We start from the raw sequence: 26,500 nt of genomic DNA, 5'->3' as shown, positions 1-26,500 counted from the left end.
TCGTCGAGGAAGTGAAGCTGCATGTGGAGAACGTGATCGTCCTGACAGAACTCCACGCTCGGGAACAATGGAGCTTCAGATAAAACCTGCCATCATAAACACAGGGTGCGCGTGATGAAACGGCCGTCGTATTAACGCTTCACGTCTGGCTCTTTCGCTTGACGGTGCGTTTCCTCCTCGTTCACAGAGACACAAAGGCAGACTTTCAGACAGACTCGCTGATGCCCTCAGAGCAACACCAACTGCACCCACAAACCACCAGATAAATAACAATAGCACTTCACTGGCGTGTTGGCGGTGGCTAAAAACGGCTGCTATTCTCCTGGGGCGCTGTGTGTGTGTGTGTGTGTGTGTGTGTGTGTGTGTGTGTGTGTGTGTGTGTGTGTGTGGGAGATAACAGCCGAACGGCGTGTCCCACAGGGTCAGAGCTGCGATTCCCGAAGCGCGACACGGTGGCGTATCACCAACATGACAAGACAACGACATGACACAGCTGGAGACACGATAATGTGGAGTAATAGCACCTGAAGAGTGTGTGTGTGTGTGTGTGTGTGTGTGTGTGTGTGTGTGTGTGTGTGTGTGTGTGTGTATTTGTATCTATGATTCACACTGAGTTCTCATACATCATTACTTTTTCTACCGACACACTGTCTGACCAAAGTATGTGGACACCTGGCCAAAAGATTGCATCTCCATTCTCTGGGAAGATGTTTCACTAGGTTTTTGTGGAGATTCAGCTACAAGGGTGTTAGTAAAGCAAGGTACTGATGAAGGTGAGGTAAGGAGGCCTGGGGTGCAGTCAGCGTGAAACCTACATCCCCAAAGGAAGGTTCTTGATCGTGTTGGAGCTCAATAGCAGGAGATCTTCCACACTTTCAAACCAATGGAAGCAGATCTTCATGGACCTGGCTTTGTGATGTCACAGGGGCATCGTCATGCTGGAACATGTTCAAGGAGGAACCATATATTTGTGGAAAAGTCAGGTGTCTTAATACTCTTGTCTATACAATGTAGTTATACACACATTAAAGTTATGGTTCTTCATCTGATCCTTCATCACCCACAGCCACAGATTTTGTTTAATCACGCTCGGGTTTCACGTCCAGATCAGCGTGGAGTTTTCACCTTTTAATACTTACGTGATGGTGATCAGGGATCTGCTTCTCGGATCAGGTTTTTAGCACTGGGCAGAAAAGAAAAAAGACGAGAGGAAGACGTACGAGCCGCTTTGAATGATCGTCCTGCTCTAGTCTTTTATTTCAGCAGCTCTTCAGTGAGTGCATGAAAGTGCTGATGTTTGAGAAACGAGCGAGAGAAGCCGAGCCATGAATTATATATGGCCTGACCACTTTAAACAGGCCCACGCCGTCAACACATAATAACACCGAGCTGCGTTACATCCAGAGTTATAGAGGAGCCGAGAAAAGAACAAGAAAAAGAAAGAAAGAAAGAAAGAAAGAAAGAAAGAAAGAAAGAAAGAAAGAAAGAAAGAAAGAAAGAAAGAAAGAAAGAAAGAAAGAAAGAAGAAGAATACGTTGCTAGATATAGTGAGTAGGAAACAATTTATTAAAGAATCACACGTGGGAAATCCCCCAGAATCCTCCATCTGCTGACTGACACTGAAGACTCCTCCCATAAATAGGGTCCATTTCTCCAAACTTCCAACATATCACTATTTCCATAAAAAATCCCTCTCCTTCAGGAATAAGCCGTTGCTTTAGAACCGTAATGTCTGAAAACGAGCGCATGATTAAATTATAAACCAGTGATTTGGAGCTGCGCTGCTGCAGACCTGCTTTTACAGAGATTTAATCAAAAACCTTCTGACCAATCAGAATGCAGGATTCAGCAGCACCGTGGTTTGGCAGACGCCCTTATCCAGATTCCTTATCCAGAAGTATGGGGTTAAGGGCCTTGCTCAGGGGCCCATGAGTGGCAGGTTGGTGTGGCTGGGGCCTTAAGGTACAAAGTCCAATGTCTTAACCACCAAACTACCACCAAATATGACTCCATTAAGGGCCTTGCTCAGGGGCCCAGCAGTGGTGGCTGGGATTTGAACTCTTGCCTTAACCACTGAACTACACCTCCATTAATGCCTCTGCGCCCAAATCCAGCTCCATAAAGATCTGCTTTCATCGGGTTGGAAGGTGTGGAAAATCTCCTGCTATAGAGCTCCAACCCTATTGAGGCCTCCTGACCTCACCTACATTAGTACATGAGATGTTCAAAAAGAAGCACCTAGTGATCTTATGGGTAGGTGTCCACAAACTGTTGGCATATAGCGTATGTTTAATGAAACAAGTCACTCGCTTTTTAATAGTTTTATATATATATATATATGGTCCCCTGGTGGTCTAATGGTTAAGATGCAGCGCTCCCACCACTGCGACCCGGGTTCGATTCCCGGTCAGGGAACCATCCCCAGCCACTCTAAGTGCCGGTCCCAAGCCCGGATAAATTGGGGAGGGTTGCGTTAGGAAGGGCATCCAGCGTAAAAACATGTGCCAAATCAAACGTGCGGAGGATCCGCTGTGGCGACCCCTAACGGGAGAAGCCGAAAAGAAAGAAAGAAAGAAAGAAAGAAATATATATATATATATATATATATATATATATATATATATATATATATATATACATAAAGCTAATAGTTGCTGCACTAATGTCTCTCATTTCTGAAACTCGTGCAAAAAAAAGTGAACAAAAAGAATGCAGATTAAATAGGAAAACAAAAATAATAATAATAAAAAAACACTGGATTGCAATTGTTTCAACAACAGAGAAAAGAGAGTGAAAAGAAAACAGGATCAGAGAATTCATGCAGAACTTGTTGGTTGTGTGTGTGTGTGTGTGTGTGTGTGTGTGTGTGTGTGTGTGTGTGTGTGTGTGTGTGTGTGTGTGTGTGTGTGTGTGTGTGTGTGTGTGTGTTTATTTTTAGCTGAAGAAGTGAGCAGATGGAGGGACCATGAGGAGTTTGGAAGGAGGATGAGTATGAGGTGATGTGAGCTCACTTGAAGGCATAGCGGAGCAGGAAGCTGATTTTTCCGCACGTGTCGCCCGGTTTGCCGTCGCCCTGCTCGCCCTGCCGCGCCCGGTACAGCTCGGGCTTGATCTGACCGATACTCGTCACCTGCTCGCTCTTCTCCTCTCCGTGAAAATCAGGACTGGAGAGCTGATGAGTCATGGGCTTAGGCCTGGAGTGAGAGAGAGAGAGAGAGAGAGAGAGAGAGAGAGAGAGAGAGAGACAGAGAGAGAGAAACAAGGGGCAAGGTAATACATACACTCCTGCATGACAGACAGCTCATGAATAGATAGATAGATAGATAGATAGATAGATAGATAGATAGATAGATAGATAGATAGATAGATAGATAGATAGATAGATAGATAGATAGATAAACAGACAGACAGACAGACAGACAGACAGGTGAAAGTTTACAGACCTGGGCGTGGCCTGCTGTAAGTGGGCGTTGGCCAGGTCTTTAGCAGCAGATCCTCCATCAGGTGGTGGCAGTTCAGGAGACGTCTGGCTCAGTTTGATATTCCCTGGAGAAAAAGAAAGATTCAGTTACACTATAAATTGAACACGGAATCGAATTGTGTGTTCAACACGTTTACTGGAAAAGAACAGATTCACTACTCTGTCTATTAAATTGATTAATCTATTATTTATATCTACTGATTGATTAGTTAAGAAAAAGAAACCCAGAAATGTCAGGCGTCTGATGTCTGAATAATCACACTGTACTGTAGAAAAATGCTTTTAAATGCTTTTTAAATAACACTTAAAACAATCATTAGGATTATTGGCTCAAACAAGATCCTCATAAAACCCTCAGATCATATGATGAAGATCCCCTGGTAAATGATCTACTATCTAAATTCTGCTGGTGATAGATCTACAATTATGATCCTCTGACAATAGATCAACTTTAAAAGTCCTTTGACTATAAATCTATGATAAAGATCCTCTGACTATAGATCTATGATAAAGATCCTCTGATGATAGATCTATGATAAAGATCCTCTGATGATAGATCTATGATAAAGATCCTCTGATGATAGATCTATGATAAAGATCTCCTGACAATGAATCTACCTTCAAACGAAGCATCTACCATAAAACAAAGCTGTGCACGATTACCTGCGTTGTTAGGGTAGGAGTCCATGTCCAGGTAGGAGTGCTCCTGCGTTTCCTGAGGCCCGCCCACGACCCCGCCCACCATTATGGCCCCTCCCCCCTCTACTCCCATCAGGTCAGAGAAGTGCGGGTGGTGTTGGCCAGCCTGGGCTAGAGACGGATACAGAGAGGACGAGGAGTGCGTGTCTTTTCTCTGCAGTAACGGTGGGAGGAGGGAGGAGCCACCGGCGACCCCATGAAGCCCCGCCCCTCCTGGGAGGAGTCCAGCAGTCAGGCTAAGGCCACCACCCTCTTTGTCTCTCCATGGCAGCCAGCAGAGCTTCCAGGAGACGAAGAGCGAGACAGAGAGCAACACGATGCCACAGAAGGTCACGATGACTGACAGGAGGCTGACAGAGATTTCTGAGAGACAGACAGACAGATAGAATTAAGGTTGAATTGAATTGAGAGTACAAGTAATTTGATTGTTTAGAAGGTATAACAGCAGCTACACATAATCGATAGATTGTTAATGTGGTGAGATTTTATCCGAGGAAAGGAGATGTTATTAACATCTATGGAAGGAGTCTCCAGTTTCAGTGCTTTGTAATATTTTTAAGTTCACTAGCACATCTTTTCATCAGTCCAGCGTCTGGTCATCTGGTGTTCAAACTGCTACTGAAACATCCCACTCAAAAGAAACCTGGAAACCTCACAGAGCCTCTGTGTGTGTGTGTGTGTGTGTGTGTGTGTGTGTGTGTGTGTGTGTGTGTGTGTGTGTTATGCAATGACTCAGCAATGGAGGATGGAGTGATGATAGGGTGAGAGACAAAACTCTCTCAAGGAAATCAAACATCTGTCTATCAAATGAACAACAGATCTATCTGTGTGGGAGACTTTAACCCTGACATCTGGTAAAAAAAAATACATCTATAAATATACTTCATTACTGTCTTCCTGCCGCTAGATAACAACTGTTGTTGACACAGAGACCCAGGCCCTTTGGTTGTAGCCGACAGAGGCCACACCGCAGGATAGACACCCCTCAATGCTCTGGTACAATCCCCCTGGCAACACCTCCTCACCCCATTTGTACCATCCTCCTAGAAACACCCCTCTGCTCTCTAATACCTTTGTCCATGCCACACCCCCTTAGTTCTCTAATACAATCATCCATGCCACACCCCCTCAGCTCCCTGGTACCATCGTCCATGCCACACCCCCTCAGCTCTCTAATACCTTCGTCCATGCCACACCCCCTCAGCTCTCTGATACCATCATCCATGACACCCCCTCAGCTCTCTGATACCATCGTCCATGGCACACCCCCTTTGTTCTCTGGTACCTTCGTCCATGCCACACCCCCTCAGCTCTCTGGTACCATAGTCCATGCCACACCCTCAGTTCTCTGGTACCATTGTCCATGCCACACCCCCTCAGCTCTCTGATACCATCGTCCATGCCACACCCCCTCAGCTCTCTGGTACCTTCGTCCATGCCACACTTCCTCAGCTCTCTGGTATGATCATCCATGCCACACACCCTCAGTTCTCTGGTAGCATCGTCCATGACACACCCCCTCAGTTTTCTGCTACCATAGTCCATGACACACACACCCTCAGTTTTCTGCTACCATCGTCCATGCCACACCCATCATCTATGCCAAACCAGCTTAGATATCATTCATGCCACATCCCTCCACTCTCTGGTACCGTCCTCCAGATCAATCGCCACAGCTCACTGATAACCTTGTCCCTGCCACACCCTTTCAGCCTAATGGTTCCATCCACCACAACCCCTCAGCTCTTTGGCACCATACACCTGACTACACCTCTTCAGTTCTCTGGAGCCATCCTCCTGACGAGAGCCCCTCTCAACTATCTGGTACCATCCTCTATTCCACAACCCCTCATCTCTCTGGTACCTGTCCTCCTGCCCACATGTTCTCTCTCTGCTATCAACCACCCAATCACACTCCACCAGTGCTTTGGCACCATCTACTGTATATGGCCACGCCCCATTTCATTATTGCATTAAAGCAATTACATAAAACAGTAAAATAACGGGCTCTGTTCACTTGTCCATGCTGGTTTTTTCATCTTTTTTTCTCTCTATGCCTCACCCCCCTCCACACACTTTTTACTCCATTCCCACCACTCTGCTTTCTCCATTCAATTACTTAACCACCACCCCCCCCCCACACACACACACATACACACTTTCCCTTTTATTGTGTTAGAAGAAAGAGCTCACTTTTCTATTTCCATCTCCCCACTGCTCCATATACGTCTTTTCCCCTTTCTTTCCCTCATCTCTTTTTTTCTTTCCCGCTACTTCTTCTTCTTCTTCTTCATCTCCTTCTTCTTTTTCTTCTCTCAGGAGTGAATCAGCTTTTGTACATTCGTGTAGTTAATCAGAAGAAATGAGAAAAAACATGATCAGAAAAGGCTGGAGGGAGAGCGTGATCAGTTGAGGTATGGACGAAGGAAACGAGGGATGATGAGCTGAAAAGGGAGCAGAACATAAGAGAGGGAGTGCAGAAGTGATAAAGGGGGGAAAGATTTTTTGATGGAGAGACACAATGTAACAGATTGGTGCGAGTGTTGAAGTGGACGCGCTGGCCAGCTGGTCAGGATAACGTATTTACTGCAGGCTGTCAGGGAGATGGAAAGAGAGGGAGCGGTAGTGAACGAGGGAGGATAATAAAAACAGAGAGCACTTTCCCTGCAAGACAGAAAGCAGAAGGCATGGACAAGCCAAGTGGACAGTGATGGAGAGAGGAATAAACACAGCCGGAGAGTGTCGAAGTCAGAATAAATCCCCACTTGCTCTTTGGAATATGAAGGGTTAATGCATCGATCCTTCGGAGAGGAGGGAGAGGGAATAAAAAGCACACCAGAGGCACAGATCAGCCGGTGGTTTATCCCGCCAGATCGAATGCAATGTTACCAAAATAGTTGAAGCTGTCAAACGCTAACGCATTAAGCTTGCACATTTACAGACACTGACTTTTTGGTTCTCTGGAGACTTACCGTGTATGGCTCTGTCTCCACATCTTGGCTTTCCTGAGAGACATCTGCTAGCTACTTCACATCACAAGCTAGCTGTTTCTAACGTTCATGTGAGGTTCACACTGATATGGATGTAACATCAAAAATGACATGAGGGTTACACTAGAGTTACGTTATGTGCACAAGTCCTGGGACACCTGACTTTCTTAGCCATATGTTTTTCTTCAGACATCTTCGGATACAGTACCATGAAACCCAAACCTGTTCTAGCAACTCAATGCCCTGTGCACAAAGCCAGCTCCATGAAGATTTGCTTTACATCTGTTGGAAGATGTAAATGATCTCAGAGCTCCAACCCTATTGAACACCTTCATTTGGGATGAATGTGAACGCTGACTGCACCCCAGGCCACCTCACCTCACCTTCATCAGTACCTAACTTTACTAATGAATGAATCGCCACAAAATCTTCACAAAATCTGGTGGAACATCTTCCCAAAAGAGTGGAGCTCATCATAACAGCAAATAAGACTACATGTGGAATAAGATGTACAAAAAGAAGCCACAAACTTTTGCCAATGTAGTGTATGTGAGAGTTATGAGAGAGTTCTGCCAAGAGCTTTAGATGAACTTAGAGGAAGTTTTTTCTTGTTTACAGTTTTGCAGTCACTCTTCGTATTACTGCCTAGAGAGGCTGGAGGTTTTGCTCCTTACGGGTCTTGGGGCATCAGTTATTTATACTATTTATATATATATATATATATACACTAAACAAAATTATTCATTTCTCTACCATAAGCCATCTCCAAATGTGTTTGGCAGTAAATCCAACCGGCCTCACAACCACAGACCACGTGTAACCACACCAGCCCAGGACGCCACCGCAAAAATTTTATTTTATGTATACAGTACTGTACTGTATTAACATTTTAATTAATTTTTTCATTAATAATTATGTTTTTAGCAATAACTTTAACAAACAATTCAACAAACAAATTAATTATGTGGCAATTTCTTGGTGGGCTACTATTTAGATACAAGCCGTTGTAGCGTGTTGAGTCTGGGTGAAGGGAGAGCTCGCTAACTGCAGTTGCAACAGAAATCATATAAGCACAGACAGGTTTCCAAAACTCGTGCTTTTTTATTTTTCTTGGCAACAGCGTTACGGGTTAGTCGAAGAAACTTAGAAATGAGCATCAGAAAATAATAAGGACATATTCCTTGGTCTTGAACACATGCAGTAATAGCGGAAAAATGCAGTGCCGGGCTGTTCCCAAAATGCCGCTCTGCTCTTAAAGGAGCCACAACATATTTCACCCGTTACACCGTGTAACAGACACTGTCTTTCGTTAAAACCTGTGTAAAGTTCATTAGTTTCAGTGTAGACACCTGCGGCTTATATATGGGTGCATTTAATAGTCCGGAAATGGAAGTCTCCACCCCCTTATAAAATTGCAGGTTTTTAAAATATAAAGAGAAATAACAGCAGAAATGTCAGACTTTTGGACTGTGCAGCCCAATGGGATCTTCCAACAAACAAACATTCAAAGAAAAAAATAAAAATTCAATAATTGCAAACATTTTAAATAAAAAACCTGCAAAAGTCTACACATCCTTTCATAACAGGGCTCTAATCATCCTCAAAGTAACCAGTCCCCGTCTAAATGAGGCCTGTAATGTAGGTAAATGGCATAAAGTTGTAATCAAATACAGTGATTCTGATTCTGAAAAGTAGATCCAAGTCAGCTGTGGCTGTAGAATCTGCTTGAATGTTTGGGGTTGTGTTCTACTAAGAGCCACAAAGAGTCACCAAAGAAACTGCAAGTCTTGATTGTTTAAAAAAACCAATCAGGAGAGGGATATGAAGAATATCGTAGGCACTGAATATACCATGGAACACTGTCAAAACAATCATGAATAAGTGGAGAAAATGTGGGACCACAGACACACTGCAAAGATCAGAGAGGTCCTCCAAATTTGATTAGAGGACAAGAAGAAAATATATATTAGAGAGGCAGCAGGAGGCCAACAGCAACACTGAGGGAACTACAGGAAGTTTTGGCAGGTACTGGTCATTCCTTTTTCATTCTTTAGTCTGGGCTGTGGGGTAGGGGGGATATACAAGCCTGTCTGAATTTTGTCAGAAGATTCATTCAGTCTCCATAAACTGTGTTGTAAAATCTGTTCTGGTCTGACAAGACCCACTTTTTGGCCATAATTAAAAAAAAAGTATATTTGCCACAAAGACAATACATAGCATAATCCAAGGAATACATGGTGGGGGTAACATTATGCTTTGAGGCTTTTTCTGTTTAGCTGGTCCTGGGGAACCTGTCAAGATAGATGTGAAAATGAATAGATTGAAATACCAAGATATTTTGTCACAAAACCTTCTGCCCTCTGTCACAAAACTGAAAATAAAATTGAATTTTATATTTCAACATGACAGTAACCCAAAGCACAAAGCAAAATAAACAACACTAATATACAAACTTCACTAATAAACAAACTTCTGAAAATGAGAACCAAAGTACTAGAATGGCCCAGCCAGAGCCCAGACCTCAATCCCATCCAAAATCTATGGAATGACCTAAACAGAGCTGTATACAGGAGATCCTCTCACAGTTTAAACAGTTACTTTTTCTTTTTTTTTTTTTTTTACAAAGAATACTGGAAATATCCAAAGCCTTAGTCTCTCTCTCTCTCTCTCTCTCTCTCTCTCGCTCTCTCTCTCTCTCTCTCTCTCTCTCTCGCTCTCTCTCTCTCTCTCTCTCTCTCTCTCTCTCTCTCTCTCTCTCTCTCTCTATATATATATATATATATATATATGTGTGTGTGTGTGTGTGTGTACAGTCCAGTAATAGCAATCAGCTTTGCTTGGGGTAGATTTATAGTCTCTCACCCGAGCTGATCTCTCCTGATCTGGTTACCTGAACTTCCTAGACTGTGGTCCATTTAACTCGTCAGATTTCTATAATGTGCATATCATTACCTCCTGAGGAGAAATTTGATTTTTGCTTTAGATTTACAGTCTGGTTTCAGATGTTTCTATAGTAACAGCTTCTTCTCAGGGACATGTATGACTATGTGAACAGACGTTAAAAATCTTGTTTTTTTGGACATTTTTCGAAGGAGACTCCAACACTTCTGTGCTGTTTATCAGTAACATGATGGAACACAAACGAGAAAAAAGAGAAGGAAGTGTTTACAGCTGCTCTACCATAAGTGGGAACAGAAGTGAACTTTCTCCAGACATTCCCACAACAATAAATGTAACTATACACGGACAAAAAGTGTTGTTCTTTAATAGATTAGGATTGTAACTATGGGTAAATGCTGCTATGAGAAAATAATTATTAATAGTAACTCTGCCTCATCACACTCATGTTTTGATAGTTTAACTTTACCATCATGAACAACAGCGCCACTGTTGGGCCCTTGAGCAAGGCACTTAACCCTATCTGCTCCAGGGGCGTCGTACCATGTCTGACCCTGCGTTCTGACCCCAACTTCTATAGAGGAAGTGGATAAGGCTTTGAGCTACTGATCCAAAGGTGAGGAGGCTCAAGTCCCAGTACTGCCAAGCTGCCACTCCTGGGGCCTTAAGCAAGGCCCTTTACTCTCTGTGTGCTCCAGAGACACTGTATCAAGGCTGACCCTGCATTCTGACCCCAGCTTCTTATCATCGATGTGATACGTGAAAAAAAGTTTTGCTGTAATGTACATGATTAGTCGATTAATCAGGCAGACTTTTGGCATTTGTGCTGCAAATTAGGCTGATTATTAGGCAGGCGCATCTGACTCGCCAAACCGTGCATGTACGGTGTGTACTTGTGTGAGAGAACATTACTCTCTCATACCAGCAGGTGGCAGTAGTATGGTTTTGGTTTCCAATCAGGGAAACCGAAAGAGTTACAACAGTAAATTGTACAACTGTAAATACAACTTACACCTTTTAGAATAGAATAGCTGCACCTGCTGAAATCATTACTAAAGAAACCATGTAGCTTTTTTCAGTCATGTCTGCTAAACTGCAAAGTTACAAAAAATGTGAGAAATTAGCATGATGGGAAAAATATTATTAGCCTTATATTTGTCAGGGTCGTATATTCACAGCTGGTATCTTGTTTTCTACTGGCTCACGTTTTAGGGTTGGGAACCACACAAGGTTAAACTTCACATCGAAGAACCTGCATGATGCAAAGTTGCTTGTTTCCCGAAACTAAGTCAGAGCATTAGCACTGCATGGAGAAATGTTAGCAGAATAATGATACAAGCTTTTTTTATGAGCAGAAACACATCTGTTTTTTTGATGCAACTAATTAAAAATCCCAGAGACTTTTGGACCCTGCTGTATCTGTTTCAATCGCTCATCACTTCACTGCCTACACACAAACATCTGAATCATATTTCTCTCTAATCATAGATTTAATGTCTAATAAACCAAGATGGGATTAAATACAGGGTCATTTCCCTTGAGAAAGTATTTATAAGCATGCTAATAACGTTAGCCACATATTTGTGCAGACCTGCAGTAACTACAGGGGAATTAAGTTGATCAGGCACACCATGAAGTTATGGGAAAGAGTAGTGGAAGCCAGGCTGGGAGAAGAAGTGACCATCTGTGAGCAACAGTATTAGTTCATGCTGAGAAAGAGCACCACAGACGCATTATTTGCTTTGAGAATGCTGATGGAGAAGTATAGAGAAGGTCAGAACGAGTTGCATTGTGTGTTTGTTGATTTAGAGAAAGCGTACGACGAATTCTCGTTTTGGAGACAAGGTGAGGAAGGAGAGATTGAGATGGTTTGGACTTGCAGAGGAGGGACATTGGGTATATCGGTAGAAGAATACTGAGGATGGAGACACCTGGAAAGAGGAAAAGAGGAGAACCAAGGAGGAGGTTTATGGATGTTATGAGGGAAGACATGCAGGTGGTTGGTTTGAAAAAGGCAGATGTAGAGGACAGAATAGCATGTGGCGATCCTTAAAGGAAGCAACTAAAAGAAGAAGAATGTTAGCCAGAGTGTATTTAACACGTGTAGCACTTTGTATCACAGTGACATGCTGAGAATAAGAAAATGTCTCGGCTTTTAGACTGCTTCGCTAATTAACACAACATCAGAATGCTGCTTGATCCCCTGATAAACAAGATGTATCGACCCCACCCCCACCACCCACATCATAGCTAACTTACTCTATGTCTTCATCATTGGTGTGATTGAATTAGTTTCATTAGAGAGCTCTATTTCTGGCTTTTTATTTGGGTTGCATCCAGGTTCCTTCCGGAACACCTGAGTTCAAGCACTGTTTGTTCTCTTGCTTCTTCTCTTGAACTTACTGCTGCTCAAGCGTCTGCTTTTCCTGATCATACCCCTGCTTCTTGTTCGGCTTCTGCTCATCTTGATCGTGATCCTGCTCCTGCTCTGGTTTCTGCCCCGTTTCTGCTCTGGCTCCTGATCCTGCTCTGGCTCGTGCTTCAGCCCCTGCCCCTGTCCCTGATTCTGCTTTTTCTCCTGCCCATGCTTCCTCTTCTACCCCTGCCCCAGTTTCTGCCCAAGCTTCTGGTCCTATTCCTACCACTGATCCTGCTCCTAATCCTGCCCCTGCTCATGTTTTTGATTTGAGCTCTCTTTCCTGCCCCTGCTTCTTCTTCTTCTGCCCCAGCCCCTGCTTCTTCTCCTGCTCCTGCCTCTGCTTCTTGCTGTGTACTGCTGTTTCAGTTTGCATAGTTGTATTATTAGGCCATATTCTGTTTAAATGAAATGCAGAGATCATTGGTGCAAAGTCATTTTGGACCTCTGTGGATAGAGAATGGAGGAGCTGAAAGGCAGTAATGAGAGTTTGTCTGTGTAAACAGGACAGACGCTCCCATGTGCTAACTGCACCACCGCCACCGCTGCTGTCGTCCATTCTGGCAGTACAGATAAATAGCAGCGCTTAATCAAGAGAATGGACCGTTTTTAGCATCTAGCCGATCCGATGCTCTCTGCTGAGTTCTCTGCAGAGCTGTTCAGCAGTCATGCAGATCAGGAATCATTTGTCCCAATCCTAAACACTAACCTAACATGACTAAAGCTAACAGAGAGAACAAGTTAGCATGATATATGTTTTTTTTTTTAAAGAAATCTTAGCTTAGATGGTTGACTCTTTTATGCAGTGATTTACATTTATCTTATTTATATGTTTAAATAATTTAGGGTTATGGGCCTTGATTTTGAAGTGCTAGTGTAGTAATCCTCAGCTGCTTAGTTGTGTAAATGAGATTATTGTAAGTCACTCTGGAAAAGACTGCCTGTAACAAGGTTTTGGGTTACTGATTGGAAGGTCGGGAGTTCAAGCCCTAGCATTGCCAAGCTGCCACTCTCAGGCCCTTGAGCAAGGCCCTTAACCCTCTGTGCTGTATCATAGCTATCATGTATCATGGCTGACCCTGTGCTCTGACCCCAGCTTCCTAACACCATTGGGATATATGAAAAAAGAATTTCACTGTAATGTAACATACATGTGACAAGTAAAAAGCACCTTTAGCTGGTGGTGCTTGGATTTGAACTCACAACCTTGCCAATAAAATTCCAACATATTAACCGTTAGGCTAACAATTGTAACTGCTTTTTAGTGTGTGGTTTCTGAAATAGTAAACAAAACCAACAGGATCGGTTTATTTGTAATTCAAACATCAATCGCATACACAAGGCAATAGAGAGAGACCTCGAGTCTCATTTGTGCTTACAGTATTACAGTATACAGTATTCTCCCATTTGCAGCACCTTCTGACTTCAGACAAATTTGAATAACAATCGCAACTCCAAGTTTATGGTGACGGGATTAGATGTGTAGCTGAGGGTTACCTGTGTCGATGTGTCCATTGCTTCCCCTCATCATGTGGCTGAACTCCTGGCAGCTGGCACTCTGACTGTATCCCCCCGAGCGGAAGCACAGCTCCTCCACCAGCACCAGCGCCCTTTTACACACGTCTTCTTCCCAATCCCCCGACATCCTCCAATCTGCATCGCACTCCTAAACCCCAAATTGCGCCGCAGCCCACACCGCCCTCACCACACCCACACTAAACGTAAGTGAATTTTTCTTTTGAAACAGAAAGGCCTTGATCACGTTTTTCTTTTGGAGCACTTAGCTAATTGGAGTACTTAATGGCTTCCACATCCATTGGGTTCAGAGTCACATTAATCCTTCTTTGTGACAGCATCGCTTCAGAGAAGAGTTGCAACACGAAGTGGATCAAATTTTCTTTCTCCTGCTTTCCTTGAACATTCTAGTTTTTGTTTTACCATAGACACTTCCAGTGGTGCAAAGTCCTTGTCATGGTGAGTCACACCAGGTCAATCTATTTTCTTGAAATTTTTAGTACTATACGTTAACAACAATTTAGAGTACTATGGATTTTCTGTCAGTAAGTTTTAGGTGGAGGAAGTCATATGGAGTTTGTTTCTCAGAACGACATCAGAGCAGAGATTAATTCTGGGTCGTCTAGTTCCTGTGATAAGCCGTCACTCTTCCAGGCAAGCGTTTTTGAGATTGGTTTGGAGGAATGTCCACCATTGCCTGAGAACAGAAAGAGAGAAAGTGAGAATATGATAATGGACACTAAAATATAACACAATACCAATAATAGCGTAAATCTTGCTCAGATTTCTACTCCGATCCATTGTAGTGCAATAAACTGGACTGAGGAATGAAGGCATGGTTCGCATATTTGACTGTTGAAAGCCGGGGTGTGTAATTTGTCTGCGTGTCATACTGCGACTATGACTATAGATCTGAGAGATCTCGCTGGTGATGCTGCTTTGCCCTGAGCTCATTCTGTCTTAAAAAACCAGGTCAATGCCTCCCCTTTTTACCACGTCTCTCTGCCTTCTCCTTCTCTGTCTACTTCTTTTTCTACTCTGCATTTCATCTTCCTCCATTTTTCTCCCATAACCCTCTTATTATTTCCCCAGCACTCGCAGATAATAGCGAATGCTAAAAAGAAAGCCCGATACCACTACAAATAAGTATGAAGCGTTTTGTTTCCCAGGTTTCGTCCCTCTTTGCTGGTTTAACAAATAGTTCAGGCTCCAAGTGCGGCTAGAAGACAAGATATAGGACGCGCAGGACAAGATTTAGGTCGAGACTCTTTTTATATTTCCTTCTTTGAACACTTTAGCAATTTGCTCAGTGGGATAAAGCCAAGAATTTGCCTTCAACCAGGAATTTGTTATTTTACTGAGGAAAGATAATGGTTCTTGTACTTTGAGGATCCTTTTCTCAATGCTGGCTTTGCCCTCTAGAATTTCAGATCAGTGGGGCTCTCACGGACTAAATGTATGCAGGTGTAGGACCTGCGATTTGTCACTGTTCTGTCACTTTGGCATCACAATCAGTCAACACCAACATTCTGTTGAAATAAAATATTTAGTGATTCAGATCCATTCCAGTTGTTGTCTACAATCCACCAGTAGGACATCAATCCACTAATGAGGCAAGGCCAAACTCGGAGGATATATCTAACTCTGGGTTAAGATCAGCGCCCAGCTGCAATTGTTTGGCCCTTGACTGAGGCCCCTAACCATCTGTATCATGGCTAACCCTGCATTTTGACCCCAAATACCTTACAAGTTGCGATATGCAAAGAATTGCACTGTTTAATTATTAATAATGTACAAGGTGATTTTTAAAAGTTTCCAATCTGGTTTTGTAACATGCCAGCAGATGAGGGCACAGGGCTGCACACACAGTCAAAGGGAGCACCGACCTTCATAAATCAATTGGCCAAAAGACATTGTCCTGTATCATGGGTAGCAAGCAAATGTAAAATTCTAACAAAGTGCAGAAGAACGTCACTGGAAGACTGGGATTTCCAGGACACATTTTGGAAATGGCAGGAACACTGGGAGCGCTGTTTGCTGTACAACTGGACTATTTTGAAAGTGACAGTGTGGAGACGTCGATCTTAACAAAGTACTTAACAGAGCTAGTCTCAAAACGTTTTGATACCACCTCATATACGTGACAAATCAAGTCTTCTTTTACAATTTACTGTCTTTACTCCAGCTATTAGAGGGACAGTGCATGTAGGACATTTTGGAGACAAGGTGAGGAAGGCGAGTTTAAGACATGTGTAGAGGAGGGACATGGGGTATATCAGTAGGAGAATGCTGAGGATGGAGCTGCCAGGAAGGAGGAAAAGAGGAAGACCAAGGAGAAGGTTTATGGATGTGGTGAGAGAAGACATGCAGGTAAATGGTGTGAAAGAGGCAGATTTAGAGAACAAGGGGGGGTATGGAGACGGATGATCCGCTGTGGCGCCTCCTAATGGGAGAAGTGGAAAGAAGAAAGTCTTAACAACACCTTGGGTGGTTCCATGAAATTCCGGAGTAAGAACGGGAGCTTTGAGGATGGATTGGACTGTAGTTAATGTCAACAGTCTGCTACACTGACTCAGGACTACTTTTCGCTTCTGATCATCATCACTGTATCCCACAACATCATATATCTGCTACAAATGGACATTCGGTGCAACCCAGATGAGGATGGGTTCCCTCTTGAGTCTGGTTCCTCTCAAGGTTTCTTCCTTATGCCATTTCGGAGAGTTTTTCCTTGCCACAGTCTCCACCGGCTCACTTATCAGTGACAAACTTACTTATAAAAAACATTCACTTTTAATCGCCATATTATCTGTGTAAAGCTGTTTGAGACAATGTTCATTGTTAAAAGTGCTATACAAATAAATATGAATTGAATTGAATTGAATTGAATTGAATTGAATTGAAGAAGAAGAAGACTCCAGCTATTAGCATGTTTTTGGAAGGTCAGAGAAAACCTGTGAAAACAGACGAAAACCAGATGTTTTTTACTTTGCTAAAAATAAAAGGTTATTGCTATATCAATTTTCTGCCCACAGTCTCCCCACAAAGGCCCCAAAGTTAAATCAGGTCAGAACCACCAATCATCCCCAACATCCCAACTCCCTAAGCAAGTTCATCTCTACATGACTCGGGAGAACTTTTTATTTTTTCTCTCCCTCTCTGCTCACTCAGCGTGTCAGACCCGTCTTTCAGCCGGAATTTCAATCTGAAAGAAAAACTCTGCGTGTCAGCAGTTATCCTGTAACTAAGTGCGGAACCATATGACAATCTGACAGGATGATACGAGAATGATTGCACACCTGATTCCAGGTTTCAAAAAAGATTGGGTTAAAGAAAAAGCTCATTCCTAGAACAACTCGAATACCAATGTTCATAATTAATATATATGGCATTTAAATTATAAAGAGGGTTCCTGCGTCGCCTGCTGATAAAAACTAACTTTGGTGTTACGTCTACATAAAATGAGGTGATGCAGCAGGGCTTTGTTAGTCCTTTTCTTTGTCTCACTTATTCATCTGTACACTCACATCATAATCTTTCCTGCTTCTCATTCTCAGTCTTGTTCTTGTGTCTCTGCTACTGTATACCTGCTTTGCATTCTGGGAGTTTAAGTCTACCATTTGCTCTGCTATTCAGACCTTGATTACTTATATGTGAATGTGGTGTTAAACATCACAAGCGACTGAGACAAGAACACAAAACATTTTCCACAGGGATATGGCAACAAAAATGCAATCACATCAGTCACACTAATCACATCAAACATAACATTTCATCAATCACACTAATCACATCAATCACACCAATCACACGAATTACACTAATCACAGAAAATCCCACCAATCGCATCAATCACACTTATCACACAAAATCAGACTAATCACATCAAACCCACTAATCACACTAATCACATCAATCACACCAATTACACTAATTTCACTAACCACATAAATCACACCAATCACACAAAATCTGAAGATGATCCACATAGAAATGTCCTGATCAGGGGTGCACATACTTTTGGTCCAATATAGGGTCAATTGTCCGAAATCTTTGCTCCAGAAGTTTTACTTCACCCTGTGTGTGTATTTAGTTTAAATTCTTCTCCCTTAAAAATCTATCCATACTCTCTCACTTTTTTGATTCACACCATCCTTTCTACACTTCTGCATCTTCTGAGTGACATTAAAATATTCTCTCTGATAAATCACTGACTTTCATTGGTATCTAAGAAAGAAGAAAAACCACAATGACAAACCCAAATAAATTCCAGCAAATGTTGGAGCTCCTTACACCATTCCTGATTCCAGCACAGGGACATACCATCCTTCACCAGGCGCCTCTATGCTCCTCCATGCTCCACCATGCTCCAGACCTCTCCAGCATGCTGAAATACTACACCTCATTGACTGCTGTCCAGCTCCGGTTCGATATCTTTAAGAAAAGCAATACACCACAGCTGAGACCTGGAAACTGCCAAGGTCACAATCCAATCACACCAGAGTGAAAGTGAGGTGGACCTGGATCACGTCTCAGAGACCTGAGAAACCTCTCTGTGCTCATGAGGTCAGGCTACTGAGATGCTCTCCTGCTAATTAATGTGAGAGCATGATGGGGAACGCTGTTCTTCAGCCGTACCTAATCAATTATTTACCTAGTGCTTACCATCTAAGTCCACACACACACACACACACACACACACACACACACACACACACACACACACACACACACACACACACTTACACACTCTCTCACTCAGGTGTTTTATTCCTCTTACACCACAACCATCTGCACGTATGGTACACCTTTTATCTTATTTCTACATCCAGAAAATGATGTATTTCCTGCTTTCACACGTTAAAGCAGAACTAAACCTGGAGACTCCTTCCATGGATGTTGCATGAACATCTCCTCCAACACCCACGCATGGTTTTATAGAATGAGCTGTTACTATACAAACCACAACTCATCTGAGCGAGTGCATTTGTGATCGATGCAACTGTAAATCTACAAATTGAGACCTTCTGACCAATCAGAGTCCAGAATACAACCACACTGCATGAACAGAACATCTGCCTCACATTTCCTTTCATTGCTTTTTGAAGTTTATAATTTTTCAGGTTCAGGTTTCAGAAATCAGAAGCACACATTCCACACTCCAGCTCCAGTCTGATGTTCAGCAGGTACACGATCTTCAGCAAGCTGGAGCCAGAGAGAACCAGAGAGTGTCCTGCCCTGACTATAGAAGCTTCCATGAAGCACAGTGCTCTATAGTTTCACCAACAACCAACTTGTTTTACACCATTTACATTCCAACACATTTCTCTGAAGATCCCAGAATGTTTTTGGTGGAAATTTGGTTCCACGAGCGGAGTTCAAGTTAAACTGGGACTTTTAATGTTCCAGGTAGAAAAATGGTGCTCTCATGGCGGTTCTTGCAGTATTTAGTGGCTAGAGTGTGCTGTTGTTGCTAGGTGGCGCACATGTCGCGGGTCAGTCCTAGCGGTCCTGACAGGATTAGTGTGTGCATAGAACAGTGTGGATATCAACAGAAGACTTTCATCACAGTACAGTAATGAGAGCCTCAGCCGCAGGAACACAGTTCAACAATGGAATGGTTCAAAAGATGACCGTCACGATCCCGATCTCGGTCGTAGTGGCCGTCAGTCACGATCTCGGTCATGGTAGTTGCCTAGTGATGAAGTGAAGGAGGATGTTCTAGGATTGTTCAGGCATCCTGACAAATCTTTCTGTGTAAAGTGTAAGATGAACGTTGGGTCTTTAAATCAGTCTATAAATGTAGAAGGGGTGGATGTGGAAAAACAAAATGCAGTTTCCATTCCTTGAAATTAATTCTTTAATATTTTAAACTGAGGGGGAGTGGTGGCTCCAGCGGTTAAGGCGCTGGGTTACCGAACGGAAGGTCGGGGGTTCAAGCCCCAGTATCGCCAAGCTGCCACTCTTGGGCCCTTGAGCAAGGCCCTTAACCCTCTATGCTCCAGGGGACCCTTACGAGAAAAATAAACCAAGGACCGTGACGTTGGAGCGACGTGGGGCTGCCTTCCCGTGGGCTCACCACCTGCAGGAGGGACCGTAAGGGACCGGTGCTGAGAGGATTGGGCAGCAGTCGAAGGCGGGGGCCTTGACAGCCCGATCCCTGGACACGGAGAACTGTCTGGGGAATCTGCTTAGACTGCTGCCCCCGCGACCCGAATTACGGATAAGCGGGAGAAGATGAAATGAAAAAAAAAAAGAAATATTTTAAACTCCAAAGTCGGGGTTTGACTTGAACACCCCTTGTATTTCCCCCCTCTGTCCCAATGTCAGATCTCTATCAACTTGGAGCACCATCTCCCAAACATCACACACATTTTACACTCTGGTTCTCCCAGCTATTAAATGAACACAGACGTTTTGCAAAGCAGTTTTGTTTTTGGCATCTTCATTACACTTCATTACAGTGTTGTTCTCATAATCGAGCTGCTTCTCATCATCACCTGATCATTGCTTGACTTTGGTTCTGCATCTGGATTTGCCTTCCTCATTACACACTGCCCTCAACTGCTCTCACATCCGCCTGGTCAGCTTCTCTCATCTGACCTGATGCTCGAGTTCAGCCGAAATCAAACGTTTCCTCACATGTTCTATTCATCTGAACTGCTTTTATTCAGGGATTCATTAAAACTCATTATTTTATTTGTATTTTAACGATGTAGCATTACAGAGGTTTTTCATTCATTTCACAGAAAAATGTAACTGAAGTTAGTGAGAAAGATTACAGTGAATGAAAACATCTGTTTGCATCAATAAATTTACATCCAGAATGGCTTTTTTTTTTTAGTTTTAGTTGAGGGTTAAGGGCCCCTCTCAAGGGCCCAGCAGTGGCAGGTTCATGATGTGGGGATTTGAACTTATGACCTTCTGATCCAGAGTCCAATGCCACTAAGCTCCCACCTCACAGGACCTTTGAGTACAGACAGGACATAAGTTTCAGGGTGTATCAGGATTATTTTTATTCCACATCTGGATTCGGTGGTTCTCATTTAACACTGTCCATGTTTCAGAGGGAAAAGAAAAAGTGGGGAAAAGATAAAAGTCTGACCATGTGGAAACTATTCTTTGTTTACTTGATTTTTTTTCTTCTGTTTATGTATGTATTTGTTTGCTTGTTTTTATTATTTGTATTGTAAACTATTATCCTGCAGTATTACAGTAAGTAGGTGTGGCTAATGACAAATGTGTGAATGTACTGAATGTAAATGTGTTATTTACACTCTGATCAGTGTGAATAGTGGATTGTGATTGGCTGGAAGGAGTTCAGGTGTGAATAGTGGATTGTGATTGGCTGGAAGGAGTTCAGTTCCAGTTCCAGTTGCATCCAGAGTGACACAGCGATTATACACATTTCCTAACGACCTCACTGAGCTCTATGCAGGATTTCTGCATGTGGTGGAACTTCTATGGTGAATACAGAGATTTTGATGAACGGCTTATGGCACAACTGGAGAAAAAACATTCAAATGAGAACGAAAATGAGACGCAGCACACAGACTCTATTTCATGTAAATGAATGTAATCATCTGGCACTACTTTATCTGTGTGTGTGATTCGGAGCAGCAGAATTGTAGCAGTAACATGTCGAATATAAAACGCATAATGAAAATGAAACATTATTTGGATCCATTCAGTCAGTTTTGCTCCGCAAACATCAGTAACAGCTGGAACTCCTCAATGCTGGAAAGTGACTATGGTATAAGGTTATAACCTTACACACTTCTAATGCTCTCCGCTTTACCTCAGGACGTTCTTCACCTTCACACCATGCACTAAGATCCTGTAACACTCCTGCCTACATCTGGATTATCACCTTTACGCTTTTCAATGCTATTATCAGGTCATTATTTTTGCTTAAGATTTAGGTTTTTAAAGGTTTTTTGAGGTTTTTAACAACAACAAAAAACTACCAGATCACTTTACTGTTCATAACATAACACCAAACACACACACACACACACACACACACACACACACACACACACACACACACACACACACACACACACAGGCCATTACTGTGTGTAATGCCAGTAATGACAGAGTCTCATCCAAATGGCTTAAAATGACCTGTTACTGCCACACTGAGATAACAGCCTCATCTCTACACACAAGTTCTCCAAATACAAAGGTGTCCACTCAGCCTACACACACACACACACACACACACACACACACACACACACACACACACACACACACACACACACATATTCCACACACATTATATACTCCAAATATAACACACAAACACACACACTGCTGAGTTTTGCAAGCATTTGCAATGTTTCTTGCAATGAAAAGAAAATAGAATCACATGATTGTTCTGTCAAGCTCACAGTGATCGATCATACAGGACACACACACACACACACACACACACACACACACACACACACACACACACACACACACACACAGTAAAATCACTCATCACATTCGCAACATGCCATCTCTTCACGGCTGCATTTGTAGAATGGAAATGTAATATATATATATAAATTCAATGTGGAAAATATTGTGTAAAACCTTTACAGAAAAAAATATTATTACAACCAAAAAACTATTATAAAAATAAAAGTTACCAAAAAATAAAAATGAGCAAAATGGCAAAAAATATTGAAATAATGATCTATAAATCCTGAAGCTGTGCTTTTATAAACTTTTAGAGTATTATTATATTACAGGAGCACAGACAGCGATATTTCCCTGTTAGACTGAAACATGGACAGGAACCTGGTGGTCTTTTACACCATCCACTAAAACTCTAATAAATCATAAGAACAGAAGGAAAAAAAATGTAATTACTATAGAGCAACTGCAGGAAACAGGAGTGTGTGCAGTGGAAATATGGAAAACCTGCAGAGTCCGACTGCATCCACACTGTTATAGAAGGTCATTTTGAATTCTTTGGCTGCAACACGGGACGAAGCAACCAAAGTCAGGAAAAAGCAACTGTGATTAAAATGAAACAGTTTGAGAAACATTGTGCGACTAATGAGACAGAGTCTTAGTCATTCACAAATGCAGGTTAAATCTCTATCATGCCAAGAAGTAGTCATGCGTGAACATGATCCAGAAACTCTGCCATCCTCTCTGGGACAAAGCTCATTAAAATGTACTGAAGAAAAGTGAAAAACTGTTCTGTTTTCAGACGAATCGAAATTTCTTTTTGGAAACCGTGAATACCACGTCCTCTGGACTAAAGAGGAGAAAGATCATCTGGTTTGTTATTGGAGCTCAGTTCAAAAAGCTGCATTTCTGATGCTATGGTGTTGCATTAGTCCCTGTGGAATGGGCAGCTTAAACATCTGGAAAGGCTCCATCAATGCTGAACGCTATATACAGGTATAAGTGCAGCAAATGCTTCCATCCAGAGTACATCTTTTTCAGGGAAGATTTGCGTATTTGAGCAAGATAATGCACACTGATACTGCATCTTTTACAATAGCATGAGATTGTAGTAGAAGAGTCTGGGTGCTGAACTGACCTACCTGCAGTCTAGACCTTCCACCATTTGAAAACATTTGGTGCATCATAAAACGAAAAATACAACAAAGGAAACCCAGAACTGTTGAGTAGATAGAATCCTGTATCAGACACACAGGACAACATTAATCTCTCACAAAACTTCAGCAACTGCTCTACTCAGTTTCCAGATGTATACAGACAAAAGATGTGAGGCTACACATTAAAAAACATGGTCCTGTCCCAACTTTTTGTGACATGTTACAGCCATCAAAAAATCTAAGTAACCTATCTATCTATCTATCTATCTATCTATCTATCTATCTATCTATCTATCTATCTATCTATCTATCTATCTATCTATCTATCGATCTATCTGTTTATCTGTCTATCTGTCTATCTGTTTATTTGTCTTTTAATGTAAAATCAAATAAACAAAAAAACAATACAAAACAATGATTTGTATGGGGGTGGAGGGGGGGGGGGGGTAATTGAGATGTTTATATTGTGTAGAATCCAGTGCTCCAGTATTATCCTGTTTCCTCTGTGCTTTATCTTCCAATCCAAATAATTAGCTAATTAAAGTGTGTGTGTGCATGTGTGTATGTGTGAGTGTGTGTTTGTGTGTATGAGTGTGTGTCTTTGTGTTTGTGTGTGTGTTTGAGTGTGTGTTTGTGTGTTCAGATGGAGAAAACACTCTAATTTGTACAGCATATAGGGTTTTCGGGACCCCTGGTATAACCGATTATCAAAACCCACATCCTTGTCCTGATGAAGATTTTTGCGGACTCTCTGCTGACACGTCTACACACAACCACTTCCTCACTACACACACTGCACATCAATATTATTCACTCCATATCCTGCACACACATATACACACACAAACACACACATACACACATATATAATATATATTAGGGCTTTCAATCGATTAAAATATTTTATCGCAATTAATCGCAATTAAATTCGTTTCTACGTTATGAGGAAAAAAATGCCACAAAACACGCCGGCGTGTTTGTCGACCCCCAGAGGGTTTATTGTTGCATCATGGTTTATTTATTTTTCTTCTAAATAAAGAAAGGACATTGTGAATAAAAGTTTTAATTTCGCTTCCTTTAAATTTATTTATTTATATTTTTAATAAAAATGGTCAAACTGAAATGTGCGCTACAATTAGCGTGCGTTAATAAAATAAGTGCTGTTAAAATTTTTATTTGTGTTAAGAAACTAATTTTGACAGCCCTTATATAGATATATACTACACACACACACACACACACACACACACACACACACACACACACACACACACACACACAGATGACTGCATGCTGTAGGTTAAATGTATAGAATGGGCAGAGGTTGTTGAACAGACTGCTGCAGGTTGGTGTGTGTGTGTGTGTGTGTGTGTGTGTGTGTGTGTGTGTGTGTGTGTGTGTGTGTGTGTGTGTGTGAGACTCTTCCACCAAAACACCACATGCCTCCCATTTCATCTCCATCAGTGCGATCATCCCTCCTTCCCTTCATCCTTAACAGAGAGAACAGTGGCATGACACCTAGCATAAAAACCCAGCTAGCCACTTTTTCCTTCTCATAGCCTCCTCCCACTCGTCTTTCCCTCCTCGCCTTATCGCATTACGCTCGACCTCGCAGACCAAACACCTGTGACTCAGAGGATCCGCCGCCTTTCCATCATTACATCACTCCCTGTTTGAGTCACGTACACTATAGTGATTAGCATCTTTACAGCTTTTAAACACAAAGTGCTCAGACTTTTCACGTGAGTTCTGTAAATGCTAACCGTTAATCGACGTGTTAGCGTCCATTTGTCTGGATTATACAACATATTTATGCTACATTCGATTTTCCATCTGCAGATCACATCTGTATTTATAGCTAATAAGTAATTGTTTCTATAGCAACAGGACACACTTCACCAAATCCCATATCCTGTTCCACAGCAGTCAGGACCTCAATCTGGGCTGAAGGTTCACCTACATGACAATGACCCTGACACACATCCGATTAGGGATGAGTCTGTGAAAAGTGGTTTAGCCAGAACTCTGACTTCAACCCTATTGAACATCTTCAGAAAGACCTGAAAGTTCTCCGCTCCTCATCCAACCTGCCCCAGCTTGAGAGGATTTGCCCTGAAGAACAGCAGAGAATCCTCCAATCCAGGTGTGCAAAGCTCATTGTGTCAAAACCAAAAGACTCGAGTCTGGAATTGGTGCCAAAGGAGCTTTGACTAAGTACTGAGTAAAGTGTCCGAATACTTATGGAGATGTTTTTTTTATTCTTCATTTAATGTACAGACATTTCTAGAATTTTTACTTTGTCATTATGGGATACTGAGAGCAGATTCATGAAAAACATTAACGAATATAAATGATTGTAGTATCAGACTGCAACATAACGACATTGAAATTAGTGTTCCTGAATGCACCATATATATAATTCCCCTTCTTCTTCTTCTTCTTCTTCTTCTTCTTCAAGCTGCTCCTGTTAGGGGTCTCCACAGCGGATCATCTGTCTCCATACCCCTCTGTCCTCTACATCTGCCTCTTTTAAACCAACTACCTGAATGTCTTCTCTCACCACATCCATAAACCTCCTCGATGGTCTTCCTCTTTTCCTCCATCCTCAGCGTTCTTCTACCAAAATGCATCTCAATCACCTTATCTTCAAAACGTCCTACATGTGTGTCCCTCTAATAAACTCATTTCTAATCCTGTCTATCGTTTTCGCTCCCAACAAAAATCTCAGCATCTTCAGCTCTGCTACCTCCTGCTCCACCTCCTGTCTTTTACTCACTGCCAAAGTGCATCTTCATAACTGAAGCTGATGTGATTCGCATCTCGATGCATAGCCATGTGAAGATACATGTGAAGCAGCTACCGATGCGATACGATACGACCCCCCCTCCCCCCCCATTACGATGCAGTGTGAAACGATTTCAGTGGAAAATCTGAT

General features: G+C 42.3%; 1 protein-coding gene across 1 annotated transcript in view; it reads right to left on the bottom strand.

Annotated features, from left to right (window-relative positions):
- syt3 (synaptotagmin III) overlaps positions 1-26,500 on the bottom strand; it is a 49,798-nt gene that overhangs the window by 21,363 nt on the left and 1,935 nt on the right. Inside the window, exons 2-5 of the mRNA XM_083566973.1 lie at positions 13,982-14,696; positions 4,145-4,543; positions 3,444-3,546; positions 3,012-3,194 (exon numbers count right to left, since the gene is read on the bottom strand). Of these exons, the coding sequence (XP_083423099.1) occupies positions 3,012-3,194; positions 3,444-3,546; positions 4,145-4,543; positions 13,982-14,129 (833 nt within the window). The 5' untranslated portion in view covers positions 14,130-14,696. The remainder of the gene's footprint in view (positions 1-3,011; positions 3,195-3,443; positions 3,547-4,144; positions 4,544-13,981; positions 14,697-26,500) is intronic.

The sequence above is a fragment of the Silurus aristotelis genome (genome assembly GCF_946808225.1).
Source record: "Silurus aristotelis genome assembly, chromosome: 17".
Classification (NCBI taxonomy): domain Eukaryota; kingdom Metazoa; phylum Chordata; class Actinopteri; order Siluriformes; family Siluridae; genus Silurus; species Silurus aristotelis.
Note: the sequence above shows the minus strand (reverse complement) of the source record. Positions and strands in the feature narration are given on the sequence as shown.